The sequence below is a fragment of the Alternaria incomplexa genome (genome assembly GCF_024043165.1).
Source record: "Alternaria incomplexa strain BMP 0042 chromosome Unknown scaffold_7, whole genome shotgun sequence".
Classification (NCBI taxonomy): Eukaryota; Fungi; Ascomycota; class Dothideomycetes; order Pleosporales; family Pleosporaceae; genus Alternaria; species Alternaria incomplexa.
Genome location: NW_026249856.1, coordinates 248411 through 269569, shown reverse-complemented (window position 1 = coordinate 269569; position 21159 = coordinate 248411). Strand labels below are relative to the sequence as shown.

The window sequence follows — 21159 nt, the reverse complement described above, 5'->3', positions numbered from 1 at the left end:
TCTCCAAGCGTCGAGCTTGGGCACCGAGGGAGACTATGCCGACATGTCGAATGGGCCCGGCTACAGCGGTGAAAGCGATCGGCGGTCGGTAATGAGTCGAGCGAACGGCTATCGGAAGGATTCAGGCTCAGGCAATGGGCTGCGCAAAAAGCACGGCGCTGGGTTGCGGCAAAGGGGAGGTGCACGATAGTCGACGTTCGTCAAAGTCACAATGAGGGTCGCCCGCAAAAGCCACCAAGGCACTAGGGTTGTCTAGTTGACAAGGACCCACGGCCCCTGTCCATATCTGCCTCTTGCGGCGAATAGGGTATTATCAAAACAACTCTCCTCTCCCAGGAAACGGACGCATCGCCCAACGGCCCTACTGTCTCGCTGTCATCTCAGCGCTGCTGCCACGCTCCTGTCCAGAGTAGCTGTGCACCAGGCAGTACGACCATCACCTGCCAACCATGATTGCACCACCCAAGCTACCCTAGCCCGCCTGCACATGGCACGGCTTTCAGCATGTGCATGCTGAACCCTCAATCGTGCATGCTCTGGAAGCTATCTATGTAGGGGAGGTTACGGCCCCGAAACATGACAGCGGGAACTCCGCAGCTCTCCGCAGTCTTGATTCTTCGTCTCACCACTAAATGGTAACGGAGACTTCACAATGTAACAGCGATCTCCAAGAGCTTCTTGGTCCTCCAAGTCCCAAAGGTTGTTTGTCCCTGACCATCCCAATCGCGCACGTGCACGGCCACATGTGGGGAAACGCCGGAACGAACAACGTACCACGGCGCAAGCTCGACGCCACGAGTTCACATGCGCGTGCGTCATCCGTTTGCTGCCAACACCTGCTTTCAGACCCTCCACGCCAAACTTTGGGAATGCGCTGAAATCACGGAACCGAAAGAGGAGGGATAGGTTACCATCTGGATGTTGTCTAGGCTGCTGCTCGACGTCTACACGGATTAGGAACTTCCAAGGTTGCGACTCAGCCACATGTGACACGCCCACCTCCAAAACCACGCAACACAAGTGTGACTTCCCTAAACACACTCTGAGATCGACACGCCACTTCGGCCTTGATTCACTTCAATCTGGTCGCCTGCCTGCCGAGGAACAAGACAATCACACTGCAGGTCCCGCCATGGGTTCAGACAACTCCGAGTCGCTGGTGAACCGCGGCACGCCCATTCCGGTAGTCCAAGTACAACATGCATCGAATGACGGCACGCCCACCACGGAGAGGCCTCACTCCCGCCGTCTGTCGGCTAGCAGGCTTAAAGACAAACTGGAGTCGCTGGGTGATAACATAAGCCGCGAGTCGAGTAGTAGGGTGGGAGACAAGATGATGAACATGTAAGTTATCCGAACCCAGATGTTGCTGTACAAGCTGAACATCACGAGCGACCCTCGACTATAAGAGGAGTGTGCAATATAAGATGTATTGAGCTGATTTATATAGGCTACTGGCACAAGTTCTGCCCTCGGAAGACCTCTCTGACGGCTCGCCTCCGGATTCAGCCTCGACACCAAGCGGGAACACACCGCAAGTCAAGGACCGGCGCTCTCGAAGCTATGTTGCTCGACCCAACTTCAGCATCCCCACCATGTCGTCCAACTTCCGTCGCTTCAACTCGCGCATCGGCGTTGCTTTCGTTGCTCAAAATCGCCTCATTCGGCTGTTCACCTGGGCTCAGCCTACGCAAACCCTCTCATTTCTCTTCGTCTGGACCTTCGTATGCGTCAATCCGTATCTTGCACCTGTACTCCCGTTGGCATGTGGCATGTTCTTCGTCATGGTTCCTGCATTTCTGACCCGTCATCCGGAGCCCATGACGAATACGATAGATATCGACGGCGATCTGTGGAGAGGAAGCTTGGGAGGACCACCGTTGGCCGATGCGAAGACAATCAAGCCTGCGCCTGAGTTCAGCAAGGACTTTTTCCGCAACATGCGCGATCTGCAAAACTGCATGGAGGACTTTAGCCGTGGCCACGATGCTGTACTGAGCTTCATCACGCCGCTCACCAACTTCCAGAACGAGAACCTCTCATCTATGCTCTACCTCATCCTGCTCGTTGTATCGGTGCTGCTATTCATATCGGCGCACCTACTACCGTGGCGCGCAATATTCCTCGTCCTTGGATACACTTTGACAGCGTTAGGGCATCCCAACGTTCAAGACCTCCTTACAATGCCCGAGACCGAAAAGTTCATTTCGGACGCAGAACATGAAAGTCGATCGTTCCTCCTGACCATCTCACGCGCAGACATCGAACTGGAGACATCCCAGGAGACGCGTGAGGTAGAAATATTCGAACTTCAACACCGCGCCCTACATGACGAGCATGGCGAGTATGAAGGTTTCATGTTCTCTCCATCGCCTTACTCGCCCTTGTCGCCTTCTAGAATCAGCGGTGACAGACCCCGCGGTACCCCGTTCTTCGAAGATGTACTTCCACCCCGCGGCTGGCGCTGGAGCGACAAGAAGTGGACGCTCGATCTGCTGTCTCGTGAATGGGTTGAGGATCGCTGTGTTACAGGCGTAGAGGTTGAGGTCGAGGGTGAGCGATGGGTGACGGATCTGCACTACGAAGTCCTTGAGAGCGAAGGAGAGAAGGCCAGTGCCGCAAAGGCGAAACTCAAGAAACGGAGCGGGTCAAAGGGAAGTAGCAGGGATATTGCAGATGAAGAAAAGGAGGTCTTGCGCCGGGCGTGGGAGAGCCATGCACCGAGTCGCAAGGGCGAGTGGAGGAGACGGAGGTGGGTGAGGGGTGTTGAAAGGATGCCTTGGAGAGAGGGCCAGTAGTCGTAGAATATCGGAAAGACACGGGTACATATGTGGTGTTCATCATCCACCCCGCTGCTGCTCTTTTCAGCTTCCTTCATCGATGTTGCAGCGTTGGTGTGTTCACATCTAAACTATCACCACCGTCGCATTCCACACCAGTAAACTTGCCTACACAGCAACACTAATCGTCGCAATCCGGACAACTTCATTGTATGTATGTACAAGCAACTCCACAGCCAACATGCGGTTCCTGATCTGCACTCTTAGCTTGATGCCACTGCAGTAGCGTCGGCGTACAGGAACGGGAATTTTGCGGGGTTGGCGACGGTGCGTGAGGCTGGATTGGCTGCTTGATTCCGTCCTCGAAGATTCGGTTGTCGCGTCGTGATCTCATCACAAGAGGCAAAAACCATCATTCAGCATTCACATTCTATGGCACCGGCCTCTATTTGCGGGTTTAACCCGTGTTGCTCCCCAACGGCCGATTGCCCGACTTCGGCAGCCAGCCGTTTCATGCAGGGCAGCTACGCTAGTGTGGAGGCACTTAGTAGCCCGTCGGCCAGCCGCGCTACCTCCGCTATAGTAGAATCATGGAATCCATGAGTGAATTGATTGCTAATGTGACCCAAGTGACGCCCACGAAACCGATTGCGCGGAGCACTCGGCTCGCAGATTTCTCTTAGGCAATTACTGAGCACTACGCGTTTCGGCCTGCTTCTTTGACGTTATCCACCAAGGTTCGCAGCCGCGGCCGGAAGGCAGTTATAATGCTCATTGTTCTCTCACGCCACTTCCCTGACCATTTTACTACTGTTCGTGTTGCAGTTGCTTAATCGAGTCAGCTCTTCACCATTCGTCTTTAGCCTACCGTCCGCGTCTCCGCAAAGACCCCTCTAGTACTGGGCTCCTCCAAACTCGGAACCAACTCGTTTGGTGCCTGGGTTCCACCTCCGAGACAACTTACCAGACACGCCTAGATTCCGTTCGCCCACACACAAGCACCGCGGATTTAGTTCATTTCTACCCCACCCTCCGCTCGTCGTTCCTTAAAAGATTTGGGAATCCCTTGAGCAATCACCCCAAGGGTAATTGTTGGTGGCGACTACCTCCACGGCCGTTAGTCGAGTTGTACTCCTTCCCCGACTCCGATTCAATCACGCGACACTCCTCCGACAGCTTCCCACGACCACCGAGCACAACAGAACACCTCCATCCCTCTAACAGTCAAATACACCCAAACTCTATTCCCGCTTACCATCACAATGCTTCCGACTCTGCCTCAGTTGGCCGATTACGGCATCTCACCTCAGAACGGCTTCTTGCCCGATGAGATACCGCTCGATGTTCTGCCGGATCGCTACTACCAACCGTGGGAGACCATCGTGCGCAACTTCCAAAGCTTGATCCTTGCCAAGCGGCTACGTGGGATAGTCGACACACTACCAGTGCTGGGAACCCAATTTCTCCTCACAGAAGCTGAATGGCGGAGAGCCTACTCCATCTTGGGGTTTATCGCCCATGCATACATCTGGGGCGGTGACAGACCATCTGATGTAAGCCTTGAAAACCCACACATTCCAAAGCGATGCATAGCTAACGACCCCGTTCAGATTGTGCCGCCATCCATCTCGATACCGTTCATGGAGACATGTAGACACTTGGAGCTCCCACCAGTCGCAACCTTTGCAGCCGTCTGCCTGTGGAACTGGCGACCACTATTCGACTGGGAACCTGCAGACACCTTGGACAACCTCGCGACGCAAATGACCTTCACTGGCTCGATGGACGAATCTTGGTTCTACCTAGTGTCTGTAGCGATCGAAGCCAGAGCTGGACCAGTCATTCCGATGATGATTCGTGCTATTGAAGCTGCTAGGGACAACGATAGCAAGACAGTCGTGGACTGCCTTCAGAGATTTGCCGGGAGACTCGATGAGCTAGGCGCTCTCTTGGAGCGCATGTACGAGAGTTGTGATCCACACGTCTTCTACCATCGCATTCGACCCTTTCTGGCTGGAAGTAAGAACATGGCGGACGCTGGTCTTCCAAATGGTGTCATGTTTGATGATGGTACCGGCCAGCAACCACATGTGCAGTTCAGCGGCGGCAGCAACGCGCAGAGCTCCACTATCCAGTTCTTCGACATTGTTCTAGGAGTGGAACACAGACCCACCGGCGAGAAGAGGGATGGCACTGGAAAGCCTGCGCTATCTGGACCCTCGCATGGCTTCATCCAGGATATGCGCAACTACATGCCCGGACCCCATCGCAGGTTCCTAGAGCATATGGAAAGCGTCGCAAACATTCGAGAGTACGTCACGTCGAATCGCAGAGATCGGGCTTTGACGACATCCTACGATGCATGCCTAGCCATGCTGCGGAGTCTGCGCGATAAGCATATCCAGCTTGTATCGCGGTATATTATCATCAAATCGCGCGAGACACAGTCAACTGCCCGATCACTGTCACCCAAGCCAGCAAACACACAACGTGTCAACTTGGCTAACACCATGGCTCGCACGGGAAGCAAGAAACTTCGTGGCACAGGAGGCACAGCTTTGATTCCTTTCCTGAAACAAGCACGCGACGAGACTGGCGAGCCTGCAATCGATGCCTGGGCAAAGCGATTGCTCAACAACGGGCCTGCAGAGATTGGAGCGTCCTTTGGCGTCGATGATGGCGTTGCCCGGCTAGGCAAGATATCGGAAGCCTTCAACGGGCAGGTTGAGATTGTCGGTCTTGCGGGAACCTGGAGCGTCGATGATAGCGAGGGAGGTATCTGTCATTGGTGATGGATGAGACCACGATGACCCCAAAAGCATTTTCTCTGGCGTTTGGATTTGAAACGAACATACCCTTCTCGACACGGCAGTGCGAGCGAATAGATATCCATGTTAGCAACTACACTCTCGACTCAAGTTTTTGCAATCTTAGTCGCCCTGGATGACTGAGACGATCGGTGTCTGCTCGGTCAAATGTCTTCATTGCATCATAATACAGGTGAGAACGATCAGTTGATCTCCAAAGCGATGTCATCAAGACCCACGAGGTTGTGAACCAGACCACGAGCGTCGAGCGTCTCGGATTTCCAATGCGCCACCTTCGTCAGATCTCCCGCGCAAGGCCAAGTTGCGCGCGTCGCGAGTGCCCAACGTGGGGCGTGACGTCATACTTCACATGCTCCACCTGAACTTCCATACAAACAAAGTGATATATAACTCGCTGCCAACATACCATTTAGCTACAACTACAGCTGCAGCTTTATTACACCGAACCACAATCTCTTCAACCCACCACAAAACCAATAACACAACCATGTCTTCAAACAAGGACGCGACTTCCACCCCTCAGTCCTACATGGACAAAGCCACCGGCGCAGTCCAGAGCGCCATCGGTTCTCTCACAGGCAGCACCGCCGACAAGGTCAGTCTCTTCATTCCAAATCCCCGCAGTCGTTTTCTAACCCACCGCAGGCCCAAGGCGAAAACCGCAAAGATGCCGCCGCCGCCGAACACGACCTCTCCCACTCCGCCGCCAAAGCCGGTCCCTTCTCCGTAACCCCCTCGGGCGGCGTCGCAAAAGACAACTCGGACCGCACCCAAGGCTCATGGAACCAAAACATGGGTGCCGCGAAGGAAGCGCTCGGTGGCCTCACCGGCGCCGAGGGCCTCAAGCAGCAGGGCATCCAGCAGAACAAGGAGGGCAAGGAGCAGGAAGCTGCGGGCCAGGTCAACGATCTCGGAAAGGGGATTGGCGATAGGCTTGGGGGTGCGGTGGGTGGTGCTGTTGCGGGACTGACGGGTAATGCGGCGCAGAAGGAGGAGGCGCAGAAGCAGCACGATGAGGGGAAGGCGCGGCAGAGGGGTGTTGAGGCGGATCTGCAGAAGCAGGTTGAGGCTGAGAAGAGGTCTTGAGTGCTGGATTGTTATGATGCTACGGAGAAAGTCTTGGGGCACATATGACGGATTTTAAGATGATACCCGATGAATGATATTATGTTATCCTAAGAGTGGTCTGTCTTGTCGCGTTTTTTTGCCTGCACGTATCGTGTGTTCCTTGTCGCTGTTCACGCGTTATCAAACTGAAAAATATGGTATTTTGAACGCGAGTAATTGGGTTTTTGCGCGATTACAGAACCTATGAAGATAATTGAATGATTCATACGGAAAACACTGTCGGGATAGTTATAGCAGAACAATACAGCGGGTCGCATCACTCCCATTCAAGGGAAGAAGTAGACATGTATCTCCTACAAAGTCCGATTAGAAGCAAAACAAAGAAGAATGCTACATGACCTCGGGGTTTTGCAAACTTTTCTTTTTACACGAACGTAGACTTCAGCGTCCCCGTTCGATTTTCTCCTTGTATGAGATGATATTGTGATCATTGTACCGGGGAAGCTTGGTTGTCGGTTCAAACGAGAGTCATTGTCCATTTGCGATGATCAAATGATCGCAGGTCTTCCATTTTCTGTGCCTGTTCTCTTTCCACCGATGGGCAAACCAATTCCGATCGATTCCGGCCATACACCGGCATCTTCCACGACGCATGTCCACGCAGGCACATGCCAAGCTGTCCGGCGATCTATCCGTGCAGGACTTTGGGCTACGCATTGCTAGAGACTTCGACGATGAAAATTGCGGGCGCGTCGCTTGACGCCAATCCACCGAGGGTTCAACAGGCGCAGCTAAGGTGGAACGAAAGCTCCAGTAGTTTGACCTAACCCCCAGGTTTGAGCCACAACTAACTATGAATAGAAGCCTACGCCACATACTGAGGCTTGACATCATGTTAGCGGCATGGTGGCGGGCGGCTGCTGTGACGTGAGGTGGATCGACGGCACAAGCCCATGAAGCTTGCGCAGCTCTTGTGGCTGGTGGGCGATCCAGACCTTGCCAGCCAAGAGCACCCTCACCGTCTAGAGACATGTACGTTTGGCAAATGAGGCTCGGAAACACGGCCGCTGCTGAGTCCGGGGTTGACCAAGCAGCAGCACGCAATTTCCCCCAGCCTCAGAACGCGGCATGCGTCACTCGCAGGGCTTGACAGGTAATTTGGACGTGGAAACTCTGCTTGGAAGTTTGAGCGCGATCTTGTTTTGCTGTCGGGTCACTCGGACACCTATGACGCCACAACGGAAGGTGTGGCGCGTGCGGGTACGCGGCAGCGCCTGCCATCCTTGCTAAATTTCACCGGCTACGTCACTCTCATGGTCATGAGCTGCCCTCGTCACCTGCCATAAATACTAAGCAAGACTCCCGCTGTTTGTCAAATCATCACACCATCAATCCGCACTCTACTACAAGCACTTCCAACTCTTACACGCAAGAACAACCCAACACTCCAACATGCCTTTCACCGCCAGGTATGTCCGCTCCAGCAGCAATCAGCCTACCTGAAGACGTAGACACTAACAATCACCAGCGACATCTGCAAGATCCTCCTTGCCATCATCCTGCCTCCTCTGGGTGTCTTCCTTGAGCGCGGATGCAACGCTGATTTCCTCATCAACATCCTGTTGACCGTTCTTGGTTACATTCCGGTGAGTTCCGGTACACACATCATCACCCGCGACCCTGTCACTAACAACATCACCAGGGTATCATCCACGCTCTGTACATCATATTCAAGTTTTAGCGGGGGCGCGCAAACACCTTTCACGATGCCGCGATAACGGCTTGACGAACAACGTCACATCACGATACCCATCTTCCTCTTTTTCCGCCATTGTCAAAGCTTGACCAACACCCGACACTCACCGATATCTCCGATGCCAGGATACACTTCGCATGGTGTCGCTTAGGGATGCCGGAGCTTCCGGTCGGGTGAAGGTGGCCTTGGCTTGGCTCCGTCTGTAATGTCATGAATAGCTTCAGGTTTTGGCGTCTTGGTTCTCTGGGACAATCTCAGGTTTCCTCGCGAGCATCCTGGCGCGTTTCTACGAGCGTGCTGTAATGAGAATATAATCAAATATTCTACGAACATCCCTTTCCAATTGCTATGATGTGCAAGCATGAACGTCATGTGTGATATTGCAAAGGTTAAATAGTCAAGATGGCTAGAAGCAATCAGTACAAACAGACGCAGAACGTTCGAGGCGTTGGGGGTCGTGCCAGGGCTCAAGGTCGCAAATACGATGTGCAGCTCATGATTACCAATGTATTTCGGGGTTAGCAGATATGTCTCATGACAACCACTCAGAGTCGGTGTGCTATCCTTCTCCAGTCCTATGTGCGGCTGAACCAGAGGCACGATGCTATGCTTGGCACGTGCATCGCCGTTCTTTCCAAGGTTCACGCGCTCCGCACCAGCACTCACGATCGTCACACCTCGCGCCCACTTCGACCCTTATGTATTCCCTCCACTCCAAACCGTATCACTCACCGCATTCCTATCGTTCGAAGCGCAAGGCGCGATATAAATACCGCCCAGTATGAGCCTCATGACTGCCACGCTCACAGACGCCGAAATCGACGCGCTTAGCACCTCAGCCTTTGACCACGATGGCGCGATCCGCAAGCTCGACAAAATTATGCGCTCGCTAAACACCGACCCTACTTCATTCATCGAATCGATCCGGGTCAAAAACACGCTCGATGCGTACGTCCAACGGGCCAAACTTGAGCCGACTCTGCCAGTGCTCAGGCTCATCTTGAACTGCGAGTACAAACTGTGGAAGTTGGCCGAAGAGACACCCATGAAGCACAAAGTTTACTTGTCGCACTGGGTAGAGGCTCTCGTGGAATACAATAACGAGGCAGCCGAAGGGCAGGAAGACAAGGCGACCAGCAACGACACTGTCACTGCTGCGGAAGTCCGGAAGACCAGGGCGGAATACATCATGGGGCTCCTGCTGTGGGAGCCGTCGTCATCCAAAGCCTCACCCCACTTGATACTGGACCGCCTTAAGATGGATGGTGTTCCACTAGCAACCTTCGATCTGGGACCGTATATGTGCATGCTCGTTGAGACCGAGGTTTGGGACGTGCTGCCAGAGCCGAAAGTACGAGCTCCTGCACAGCCCGTCCAGAAGCCCACAGCACCAGCGGAAGACGAGGAGTCACGGCACGTTACTCAGGCGCAAGAAGTTAACAGCTCACAGTCATGGGATGAAGTCATAACCCGAAAGCTCAAATTCGAACCCGAACAAGCCGTGCGAGAACTCGCGCATCTTCCACTCGAGCTATCGTCCCTAGAATTCCTCACCAAACTACACACCAACCACACCTTCGTTGACAGCGGGATTGATGGTCAAGACGTTACCATCCATTTCATACAGCACGCAATGCGGCTTATCGAGAAGATGGAGGCGCCCCCTCCGACGTCGCAGGAGACAACGACCAACGGTACTGCCAACGGAACCACCAATGGAAACACCAACGGTGTTGGCAACGGTACCCCGATCGTTGAATACGGAAAGGATGCGCAACGTCGCGCTGTCATGATACTGCTGTTGTTCATCAAAAGCTCAATCACCAAAGGCTTCGTTGAAGCGGGGGCGCTCTTCTATGAGCTTCAGGAAATATGCATTCGATACATATGGATAAAAGAGGTCAGGGACTTCAAGGCTTGGACGCAAGGACAGTTTGGGGTCAACTAGAAGCTTACCAAGAAGAAGTCGAAGAAGGCCAGGCAGTCAGGTCGGGTACAAAGAGGCTGTGGATGTTAGAGGTCGATAGGACTGATCATTAGAGAGAAGCAGGGTGTATTGATACGCTGATTCAGGTCTTTCCTTTGTAGACGGCCAGTGTCGTTGATACCAATGTTTCGATGTTGGCCGGTCCGTTTCTGCGACTGCAGCGTTTGCCTTACGATGCAGCTACTGCGACCACTGCTCCGTACAGTCCAGATGTGGCAAGTCTTGCTGTGACCGACATGCATAGCGAAACACTGGAAGCCGATAGCATGAAGATCCGCGTCCAGAACCTGCATGTTGTTCGACAATCTCACCGCTCCGCGTTTTCGAAGCTGTCATTCTCAACCTTCTTCTCTATTACAGTGCTACAGTGGAGTCGCCTGGAAGTGTCGACGTCAAGTCATGGTCGTGCTTGAGGCGGCTTGAAGGTTTCGGGAATATCCGGGACTGCAGCTGAGGCAAGAAGCAACGCGCTAACCCTCGAACGATACCAAACTTTAGAGTTTCAAAACCCGCTACTGAAACAACCATCGCCTTTTCACCTCGGCCGGATTGCTGGCTAACCGTTCATGAACGACAAGCGGTGGATAGCTGCCGATAACGGCCAGGGATATTATTTCGTTGCTTACTTTTGTGTATGACCACGACCTGCAAAATGGCTGCGCAATCCCGAATGATATCACAAGAATGCGAAAGCGAGTATGCAAGAGCGAAACGATGTTCTCTCGATGCTGTTTCGATCGCCGAGCCTGAATCGAAACCTCGCTGCTGATACACATCTGCAGACATGCTTCCTCAGATGCCAAACATCAATGCACGCTCCCACAACGCGACATCATTGTTCCGAAGCAGCCTTGGGAAGATCCCAAACCAAGCTTCTGGAGATGATCGTCCCGCAGTGGATATCCTAGCGGAATTGGCCTTAGTGGAGTAACCATGACCATCGTTCGACCAGCATCGTCTCAGCTCTCCGGTCAGGGTCTGTGCTCTCGGTATCACAGCCTCCCTCGACGGCCATCATCGTGTTTGGCCATGGCAGCAAGGGGTCGCGGGCGCCATCTTGCCTTGGTGGATCGGAGACGCAGACCGCTGAATGCTTGTGTCTATGCTAAGCTTTGGAACGCTGACAAGCCACTGCGAGAAAGCTGTATATAAACCTCACTGCTCGTCCTCCTAAGGTCGACATCACCATCACTCAACATTCAAACCAACCAGACTCGCTTTCTTCCCTTCCTTCCATCCTTCTAATTACTTTCTTGCGCCGGTCGCTTGCTTAATTCACTACTCATTACATCTTTCTCACTCAATACTCTCGACTATCTTCAACTCTTTTTAACCCTTTTTATCAACCAACTTCATATCCATCAAGATGCGTTACTCTCTCGCTGCCATTGCTGCTATTGCCGCCTCCGTCCAGGCCCACGGTGTCGTTTCTGAGATCCAGGGTGCCAATGGTGTAACCATGCCTGGTCTTTCCGTCCAGGACGGTACTCCTCGCAACTGCGCTTCTCCTCTCTGCGGTTCCGAGGCTGATACTTCCATCATCCGCACCCGCGAGATGGGTGGTAAGGCCTCTGCTCTTGGACGCACCCAGGGTGGCGGTGCCGTTGACGCTGGTGCCGCTATCTCCATGTTCATGGGAGGTGCTGGTGCCGGTGCCGGTGCCGCAGCTGGTGCCAAGCGTGGCTTCCTCGATGCTCTTACCGGCGGCGGTGCTGGCGGTGCCGGTGCTGCCTCTGCTGGCACCAAGTCCACAGGAACTGAGGGTGGTGTCGCCAAAGCCGCAGGTACTGGAGCTACCTCTGGTCTGCCCACCACTGCCGACGACGGCACCATCACCATGACCTTCCACCAAGTCAACCAGGACGGTGCCGGTCCCCTGACCGCCCAGATCGACGCCACCTCCGCTGGTACCGACCCCGCCGCCTTCCAGGACGCAACCGTCATGCAGAACGTCCCCGGTATCGGTATTGGAGGTCTCTCCGCCGCGGCCGTCAAGGACTTCCCCGTCAAGGTCCAGATGCCCGCTGGCATGACCTGCTCCGGTACCGCCGGTGGCGCCACCAACGTCTGCATCGTCCGCATGCAGAACGCTGCCCTTGCCGGTCCTTTCGGTGGCTCCGCTGCCTTCACCCAGAGCACTGCTGCTAAGAAGCGCGCGGTCGAGTACAACCTCCGCAAGCGCCACATGGCCCGCGGTATCCTCGGAAAGCCCGAGTAAGCTTCTCACCATCCATCAAGCTTTCTCTACATGGCCCCTCGGAATCATACAACGACGACAGCAGCAACCTCGGATAGCACGACAAATGAAGAGTTGGATATAATATAATAAGAGATGAAGAACAACTTTGCGGTTTTGCTGGGCAATTCCACTTTGGGCACAAGAACAAGAGAGAGAGAAAGCGATTTTTAAAGTACATACGAGTATGAATAGAGTGAGCTCGGCTTTTCAAGATCCATTCTTTATGATGGGTCTTGGTGCCACTCCTTTAGTTCTGTACATAACTGACCTACCATACACTCATTTACTTGAGCTGTTTCTTTTAGTTTGTTTGGTTATATAAACTGTAATTAGATGGATGGAATGGGAGACGGGGTCTGCGGAAGGAGAAGGGGTTGTTCCTTGACGGTTTTTTGGATGGGAGCAGCTCTTTTCTTTTTTTCGTGGAGGTTTCGTCTGGGTCTGTATATAGATGAATGTTAGCGAGTCTGGTTTAAAACTTCTTGGTCTTGCATGAGTGACTTTGGTGACCAGATGACTGACTGATGAATGGGAAATGTTTGTATTTAGAGGGCAACGGGCTTCGCAGTCTCTGGTAGATGACCACTGAGCTTCCTTGTATACCTTGTAAATATAATGTTCTTCTATATTGAAACGTCTGTTTTCAAGTCTACAAAGGCATACGATTGGACAGATTCGAAGACTTGGCCCTAATGCAGACTTCCGGGACATGTGATTTTGTATACTGGAACACTCAAATTCACCGTAACAACGACGTTAATCTGAGTAAAATACCCTAGTAAACAGAAATCACATTTCGTCGGTGCTAGGATTAAATGTCTTATCTTGGCCATCTTCGTCGACAGCGTCCAGGAGAAATGTGCGGCGTAGCCACGCTCTCCATCGTTCCAGGTTCCACACCCATCTTTCAACATCCAGATCAGTGTTCTGGAAAACACTGCACAAGTGCTCGAAAAGGTCTTGAGTCGATGCTGTGTAGTCCGGCGTGATGGCCCATAGCCCTCGTTCCCGTGGCGACATCAGTGAGAGTAATGCGTATACGCGATCGCGTGGATCGACACAGGCGCTTTCGGACGATACATTCACCAGCCAGGTTAAGCTGGAAGTGATGACATCTGATCTAGTCCCAAACTGAATAATATAGAAGGCCCTTTCTTGCGCACTTGTCTCGAAGAGGTCCGCGAAGTCGAGATCTAACAAGTCTTTCACTCTAGACACTAGCTCCGAATCAGACAAGACCTCATTCCCGCACCAAAATTCGACGGACAACGAGAGCAAGTACTCTTGGAGGATCCAAGTACGGGTCCAGTATGGATGGGCGAACATGTATCTGAAGCTCGCCTTTTGAAGACGGTCTTCGATAGCAGGTCGCTGTCCTCCCGAGTCGAAAGGTTCCTGCACTGCGAATTCTGTTTTCAAGGCCCGAAACTGCTCTTCAACCTCCATACTCGCCGTACCAAGCCAAGCTATCGTTGTTTTCGCCTGCTTATATATCGAACCCATGATGGCGACTTGATGGGTTTTCTCGCTGTCGCTTGTTTGGTCGATCGAGAGAGCGTCGATCCAGAGGTAGCCGTCGTGTCTCACATCCCGCAGCCGATTAAGAAGGTCCCAAAGATTCTGCCGTACTGTAAATAGCTGTCCATTGAGTAGGATTTGTTCTGTACGCGAAGACTCTCCCCACACATATGAAACGGCGGTATAGTGCGGTGCATGTTCTAGAGACGTAACATGGAGTCGTACGGAAATCTTCGATGAGGGTGTGGCGGTCGAAGAGTCTAGTTCAAGTTTGAGCAGTCGCGTGTTGATCGTAGGGCTAAGGTCCAGCGGAGCAGACTGATGGATTGCCGACATCGCGGTTTGGGACGTTTTCCAAGGTTGACGCGAATTTCTCTATGTAGGGACAGAACTACATAGGTGTAAGTGTTGTAGGTCTTGATGTGCTTCGCAGGCTAACATGGTCCGAAAAGAACTCGAACCTTTCAACAGCCATGTAAACTCCCAGGGTATCTGCTTGTACGTACATTGATCCTACTACGAAAGGACAATTCTATCCCCAGATAACACGATGATAAGTACAACCAAGAACTTTGTATGCAGCGTACATGAGTTGTGTTCAGAAGGTGTTCAGAAGGCTGAAACGCCTTCGCAGCAGACGGCAGCCTACTTATATACGGCTGAGCGTCTTCGTGTTAGCCAATGATAGGCTCGATGCGCGGCATAGTCCTCTCCTTCATATCTGCGCGTCATCTTGGTGTACTTGGGTAAACGTCCAGGCATGATGGGAATATCCTTCTACAAACGCGTGGTTCAGAGGTAAGAGCACTACGAAAGGGTGGATCCTGGAGTGTGGAGCTGTGCTAGGGTCGCTCATCGCCGGCGCGTCACTCCTACCTAACAGACATTTTGCGCCTCACGCAGCGCCTCTCTAACAACATCCTCCTCCGCTACATATATCCGACATGGGCAAAGGAACCGACAAGCTATACATCACCCACTCCGAGTGGTCATCCTCGGATGCATTCGGCAACGCGCGCGGCGCAAACAGCGCAAATCGAGCTTCCGCTGCTGGCCTATCCTCGACCTTCAAGCGCCTGCCCTTCAACTACTGCGCCGTCTCCCTACAGCCCTTCACAGATCCCGTGTGCACATTATCGGGCACCATCTTCGATCTCACCCACATCCTCACATGGCTATCGAAACACCCCGACACGAATCCCGTCGACGGAACGCCATTGAAGCGTGCCGACCTCATCACGCTCAACTTTACCAAGAACGAGGACGGTGAATTCGTTGATCCAGTCACATACAAGGTCTTCACAGACAACACACACATCGTTGCGCTGAGGAAGAGCGGCAATGTCTTCGCATGGGACACGGTTGAGAGGCTGAACATCAAAGCGAAGAACTGGCAAGATCTGGTCAGCGACGACCCATTTACAAGGAAGGACATCATCACGCTCCAGGACCCTCAAAGCATCGAGTCAAGGGACTTCAGCTCTTACAAGCATGTGAAGGACGGAGACACAGTGGTGGCAGAGGCGGAGACCGGTGTGAACAAGGAGGCGCTGGGCAACGCTGCGAAGATTCTAAAGGCGAAAGAAGCAGTTGCGAAGGCGCGCGAAAATAGGAAGATCAAGGAGCAGAGCGGAATTACATCGAAAGCGCTTGCAAACCTACCCAGGAATGGCACAACAGCATCGACATTGTCTGAGCCCAAGAAACCAGCATACAATGCCGCCGTGTATACTTCCGGTAAAGCTGCTGCGTCCTTCACCTCAACCGGCGTCACCCCGCATACCTCCGGCGAACGCGCCCTCCTCTCCGACGAAGACTATATGCTCAAGCCGAAGCGGATAAAGAACAAGGGCTATGCACGCATCTCTACCTCCCTCGGCGACCTGAACGTCGAACTCCTCCCCGAATACGCACCGCGCGCGGTATGGAACTTTGTCAAGCTGGCACAGAAGGGATACTACAGCCACACAATCTTCCACAGGAACATCAAGGGCTTCATGATACAAGGTGGTGACCCGACAGGTACTGGAAGAGGCGGGCAAAGCATATGGGGCAAGCCATTTGAAGATGAGTTTGAGGGGCCAGAGAGGCATAACGCCAGAGGTGTACTCAGTATGGCGAACAAGGGGAAAGGCACCAACACGAGCCAGTTCTTCATCACATACCGCGCCGTACCGCATCTCGACCGTAAACACACAATCTTCGCACGAGTAGTCGGTGGTTTAGATACTACACTACGCTCTATGGAGGTCGCAGAGGTCGGGGAGAAGGACAAGCCTGTCGACGATATCGAGATACTAGACGTAGTGGTCTTTGTAGACCCATTCGAAGAATGGCAGAAGGAGCGCAAAGACAAGGAGAACAAAGAGCTGGAGGCTGAGGAGATCAAGAGGCAAGGCGGCACAGCCGATGACAAGACTACATGGACAGGCAAGCGCATACGCGCAGATGGCACTGTGGAGAACGGCACGGGTGAAGGTCTCGGCGTAGGCAAGTACCTCCAAGCTGCGAAACAGGAGATACAGAACCAGGGCGAGGATGAGATAGTGGGATACGTGGATGATGAAGAGGATGTTGCGCCCGTCAAGAAGAAAGCCAAGACTGGTGGTTTTGGCAACTTTGACGCCTGGTAGGGTGTTCATGAGTTGTTGACTGGTGGTTAGACAGCACTAAAATGATACCCCTATGCATTCTGCCTTGCAAATTCGCAGGGATGGTTGTACGTCTCCTCTGTTGTTCATCCTCACGACGCGTTTAACACCCGTAACCCCCGCGCCAATCGAGCACGACGCGGAATCTGTCCGCTGCAACTCGCTGACTACATACATGACTGTATATAACACCCAAATAACACTCTCGGCTCCGTCGGCGTTAGCCTAAAGCCCATTGGGCTAATCATCATCTCCAATCGGTGTGCGAGGAGCGAGTATGCGCAGACTAATCCGTGCCGTGCGCGGAGATAGGTGGGGTGATGGTGTCTGTAGTTGAGAAGGTACGAACAGCCGCGACACGCGTTGTTGTCATATTGAGAATTATATTTCTAATCCGGATGCACAGGGTGTAAGTACGGAACGTTGCGGAAGGTAGTTTGGTCGACCAGGGAGGTATTAAAATGTTTAGTCGTTTAGTCGTTGGCTGATGCGGGGAAGAAAGGAACGGTGATAGGTGATAACGATGATGTATGCATACGCATACGTGCATGACGGAGGTAGAGATAAAAGAGGGCTAGGTCGCGCCTACCTCAGCGCGTTGACATCACAGATCAACACTGTCTTGACTACTGCACCTTTAAACGCTTGCATCCACGCTTAAGGAAGCTTGATCTCTGCACTTTACCTGCCCAATCTCAACACCATTCGTGCACCAAATACCATCATGTCTTCATCTGACATCCCCTCCTCTTGCCGCGCCGTCGTGATTGAGAAGAAGGGCGCGCCTTGGACGATCAAAGATGTCCCCGTCTCTGCGCCAAAGTCGGGCGAGGTCCTGATCAAGGTACTCGCGTGTGGTATCTGCCATTCGGACAGCTTCATGCAACAGGGCCATCTGGGAGACGTCTACCCTCGTGTCCCGGGACATGAAGTTATTGGGAAGGTAATCGCAGTTGGCGATGGCGAAAAGAAGTGGAAGGTTGGAGACCGTGTTGGTGGAGGATGGCATGGTTCTCATGATGGAAGCTGCAAGTCCTGTAATAAGGGAATGTTCCAGATGTGCGAGAATGAGCTTGTTAATGGAGTTAGTAGGGATGGTGGATGTGAGTTTTACCTTCTTGCTGGAATATCGACACATCCAAAATGGTGGACTGACACGCGATATTAGATGCCGAGTACTGTACCCTCCGCAGCGAGGCTGCAGTGCGTATTCCCGCCGATGCCAACCCCGCCGAGTACGCTCCTCTACTCTGCGCCGGCGTTACCGTATTCAATGGCATCCGCAAGATGAACATCCAGCAGGGGGACACTGTCGCCGTGCAAGGACTTGGTGGCCTAGGTCATCTGGCACTCCAGTACGCTCGCAAGATGGGCTACCGCACGGTCGCTGTATCGTCTTCGGACAGCAAAAAGGACTTTGCTCACCAGCTCGGCGCAAACGACTACATCGACACATCGAAAGAAAATGCCGCCGAGGCACTACAGAAGATGGGTGGCGCAAGCCTCATTGTCGTCACGGCACCAAACCCGCAGATCATAGGGCCGCTGGTTGATGGACTTGGTCCTCTGGGTAAACTGCTTGTCCTTGCACCCGTGGGAGATATTCCAGTCAACACCGTGAGCCTGATCATGAAGGGCAAATCGGTCCATGGATGGCCATCCGGACATGCGCTGGACAGCGAGGAAGCGATTGACTTTGCGGAGAAACAGGGCGTGAAGTGCATGGTCGAGAAGTTCCCATTCGACAAGGTCGAAGATGCTGTCAAGCACATGGAAAGCGGAAAGGTGAGGTTCAGGAGTGTCATCGTTATGGAGTAGGCAGACCAAGCAGTACTGCGCATGGCAAGGATGTTGGACGCGGTCAGCGCGGATGTGGAAACTATAGAAAAACGTCAGGAACTATAGCTGAGGAGATGATTGAAACAATGAAACAATTGCCATCATGCGAAGTGTCTTGCTATATGAAGCCCCGCATATGGACTCGTGGTCGTGCTGGGATGATGGAGGTTTGCGTGCAAGGAAGCGGCGGCGAGGTAGTTAAAGCACGAACAGCGGCCATCAGGGTAGACGCAGCTCGCATCTATAACCATCACACACACGTCAAACCCGTCATACGTACACTCCAAGAAAGCCAAGTCCGCATCTTGATAGCTTCTCTCTTCTAGGCTCCTAGACTCCACGTGCGAACGCATCCACGCGCCTCAGCCACGCAGGCGCCGTAACCGTCTCATCTCGGGCGATTGTGGTTCGCGCCTCGCCCGCCAGTCCATACGCAGCCGCCGAGGCAGCTCAATTAAGTACACGCGCGACACACACCTCTCACACATCTCCTGTCCAGCTCCGGGTACCTGCATCTGAAGCGCGGTCGCGACATGTAACGCCTGCGCTGGCTCGCCCAGCCAATGGGCGGCTGCAACGCCGCAGCGACACTAACCACCGCCTACCCCGTTGTTTCAGAAAACTGAATAACGGCCACTTGCGACACTCAGATAGCTGTACAAGGACTGCCCGTCTCGTGGCTACCCACTTGAGCTATGATGAGGCAAAGGCAAGGTAAGGGTCTTCTGTGTGCGGATAGGACGGGTGTCCTTGTAGATCTACCTTAAGATGTGGCGGGTCCCGCCGCCTGGTCCCAACGCTGCCTGAGTTTGGTTGTTGAGCGACTGAATATCACGAAGATCGCGGCTCTCCTCCCTTCTCCTTTCCTTTCTTTTGCAAACTGTTTTCTTTCTTAACGCTGTGCGTCTTTGTTCCCCAACAGTTCGTTTCGGAAGTACATTCGCTCTTTTGCAGGCCCGGTGCCAGGAAGAAACAACAGTCGTTCCCTCGTTTGCGTGTTGCGTCATTCACGTTCTTTATTGCAGCTTTTCTGGATATTTCTGTATAGACAAGGCGATCTTTGGTATATCCGCGCACTGCCGTTACACCATTGTGTCGAAACAGTTCTGTCGACATCCCCATACGTGAGAAGTGGGGCGCATCACCATCTTTCCCAGAGTGTTAACAGCAAGAGATCTGAACTTCGGTTGTCCACGGCAACGCGCAGTCACCGGAACATCTCAGCAAAAAGCCCCAGTGCAGTCCGCAGGTGACAGCACTCGAAATTTCACACGACGCAAACAAACCCGCTGTCTTGAAAACGTCATACCGCCTGTTCAAACGCAAGTCGTCTCACCACCTCCGGAAGACATCTTTCCACCAGGACATCCAGGCTTCGTGATCGAAGTTCGAGATTGGCACTCGGAACTCTGGGTCACGGCCCTTTCTCCATTCGAGACCTACGGGTCCGCCGACCCCAATTCACGAAAACCTTTACAACACTCACGATGCTACCCGCCTCAATACGTTCAGCCTTGGTGGCGCTCACGCTTGCGTCGGTATCCTCAGCGACAACAGTGTCACTCTCGGCCTTCATTCCGCGGATCCAAAACCTCCCAACATCTTGCAACACCGTCTACAACTCCGCCATCTCGGGTTGCTCAGCCGATGACTTCAAGTCTGGCGCAACATGTACCGCATCCTGCGTACGGGGTCTTTCAGCGCTCGCGGAGGAGGTGAAAGACAAGTGCGCGGACGTTGATGCGGGCGAGTTGAGCATCATCGGCGTCTTCCAGAACGGACTGGGTATCCAGAGTCTATGTCCAGGAGTAACTATCGTAACGACCTCAAGCGATACTGCACAAAAGACGAGCACGAAGACATCAGAGCAAGCGACAAGCACCGAGGCGGTCTTGACGTCTACAAGTTTCACAAACTCAGCAATCGAAGCGACGTCAACTCCGTCAAGTTCAACTGCGGATTCGGACGATGGGGATGACGAGCCGACCAGCTCAGCGCAACCGACAACTACGAGCTCGTCAACAGGGGGCTTGACGCTGGATCCGAATGCCACTGGAACGTTCACGACTTCTGTCGCACCACCCACAGACACTGCGCAGGCGGCGGATCCCACACAAGCACCGAATGCTCAGCTGTCAAACACTGACTCGGGCGGTGGCTCACCGTTCGATGTCGTTGCGGTAGGCGCATCATGGCAGCTCAAGGCTTCGGACCTGTCGATAGCAAGTCTATCTGCAGTAGCCATCACACTGCTCACTAGCAGTTGGTAGCACTGTTATCTACACCTTTCTTGTGTTTATGCATTGCCGAAGAGGCTCACGATATGGCGTTGGAGTTTGCATTGTTTGTACTATACCCGCATTGATGGATTGGCAGAGAAGAGGCACGAGCAGCCGGATGTGTCAGAGAGACCATGTGTCACGGAGTAGTCATGTAGCATAGGTGGACACAATTAAGGGCACTCACAGCAGCGAAAGCTTGCGTGAAACGATG

The 21159-nt window shown here is 53.2% G+C and overlaps 8 protein-coding genes across 8 annotated transcripts; all 8 read left to right on the top strand.

Annotated features, from left to right (window-relative positions):
* Positions 1-1132: 1132 nt before the first annotated feature.
* On the top strand, positions 1133-2798 carry J4E90_005274 (uncharacterized protein; the record flags this gene model as incomplete). Its single annotated transcript, XM_051434830.1, has 2 exons — positions 1133-1344; positions 1451-2798. The coding sequence occupies 2 exons, from the start codon at positions 1133-1135 to the stop codon at positions 2796-2798; spliced, it is 1560 nt and encodes a 519-aa protein (XP_051290854.1).
* A 1244-nt stretch (positions 2799-4042) lies between these two features.
* J4E90_005273 (uncharacterized protein) lies at positions 4043-5572 on the top strand (the record flags this gene model as incomplete). The annotated part of the gene is made up of 2 exons (XM_051434829.1): positions 4043-4333; positions 4391-5572. 2 exons carry the CDS (start codon positions 4043-4045, stop codon positions 5570-5572), a joined length of 1473 nt encoding a protein of 490 aa, XP_051290853.1.
* Positions 5573-6095: 523 nt separating this feature from the next.
* Positions 6096-6694, top strand: J4E90_005272 (uncharacterized protein; the record flags this gene model as incomplete). The annotated part of the gene is made up of 2 exons (XM_051434828.1): positions 6096-6203; positions 6254-6694. 2 exons carry the CDS (start codon positions 6096-6098, stop codon positions 6692-6694), a joined length of 549 nt encoding a protein of 182 aa, XP_051290852.1.
* A 2519-nt stretch (positions 6695-9213) lies between these two features.
* J4E90_005271 (uncharacterized protein) lies at positions 9214-10380 on the top strand (the record flags this gene model as incomplete). Its single annotated transcript, XM_051434827.1, has 1 exon — positions 9214-10380. The coding sequence occupies one exon, from the start codon at positions 9214-9216 to the stop codon at positions 10378-10380; it is 1167 nt and encodes a 388-aa protein (XP_051290851.1).
* Positions 10381-11785: 1405 nt separating this feature from the next.
* Positions 11786-12637, top strand: J4E90_005270 (uncharacterized protein; the record flags this gene model as incomplete). Its single annotated transcript, XM_051434826.1, has 1 exon — positions 11786-12637. The coding sequence occupies one exon, from the start codon at positions 11786-11788 to the stop codon at positions 12635-12637; it is 852 nt and encodes a 283-aa protein (XP_051290850.1).
* A 2483-nt stretch (positions 12638-15120) lies between these two features.
* Positions 15121-16809, top strand: CYP8 (Peptidyl-prolyl cis-trans isomerase cyp8; the record flags this gene model as incomplete). The annotated part of the gene is made up of 1 exon (XM_051434825.1): positions 15121-16809. The coding sequence occupies one exon, from the start codon at positions 15121-15123 to the stop codon at positions 16807-16809; it is 1689 nt and encodes a 562-aa protein (XP_051290849.1).
* A 742-nt stretch (positions 16810-17551) lies between these two features.
* J4E90_005268 (uncharacterized protein) lies at positions 17552-18645 on the top strand (the record flags this gene model as incomplete). The annotated part of the gene is made up of 2 exons (XM_051434824.1): positions 17552-17930; positions 17996-18645. 2 exons carry the CDS (start codon positions 17552-17554, stop codon positions 18643-18645), a joined length of 1029 nt encoding a protein of 342 aa, XP_051290848.1.
* A 1508-nt stretch (positions 18646-20153) lies between these two features.
* Positions 20154-20936, top strand: J4E90_005267 (uncharacterized protein; the record flags this gene model as incomplete). Its single annotated transcript, XM_051434823.1, has 1 exon — positions 20154-20936. One exon carries the CDS (start codon positions 20154-20156, stop codon positions 20934-20936), a length of 783 nt encoding a protein of 260 aa, XP_051290847.1.
* Positions 20937-21159: the final 223 nt, after the last annotated feature.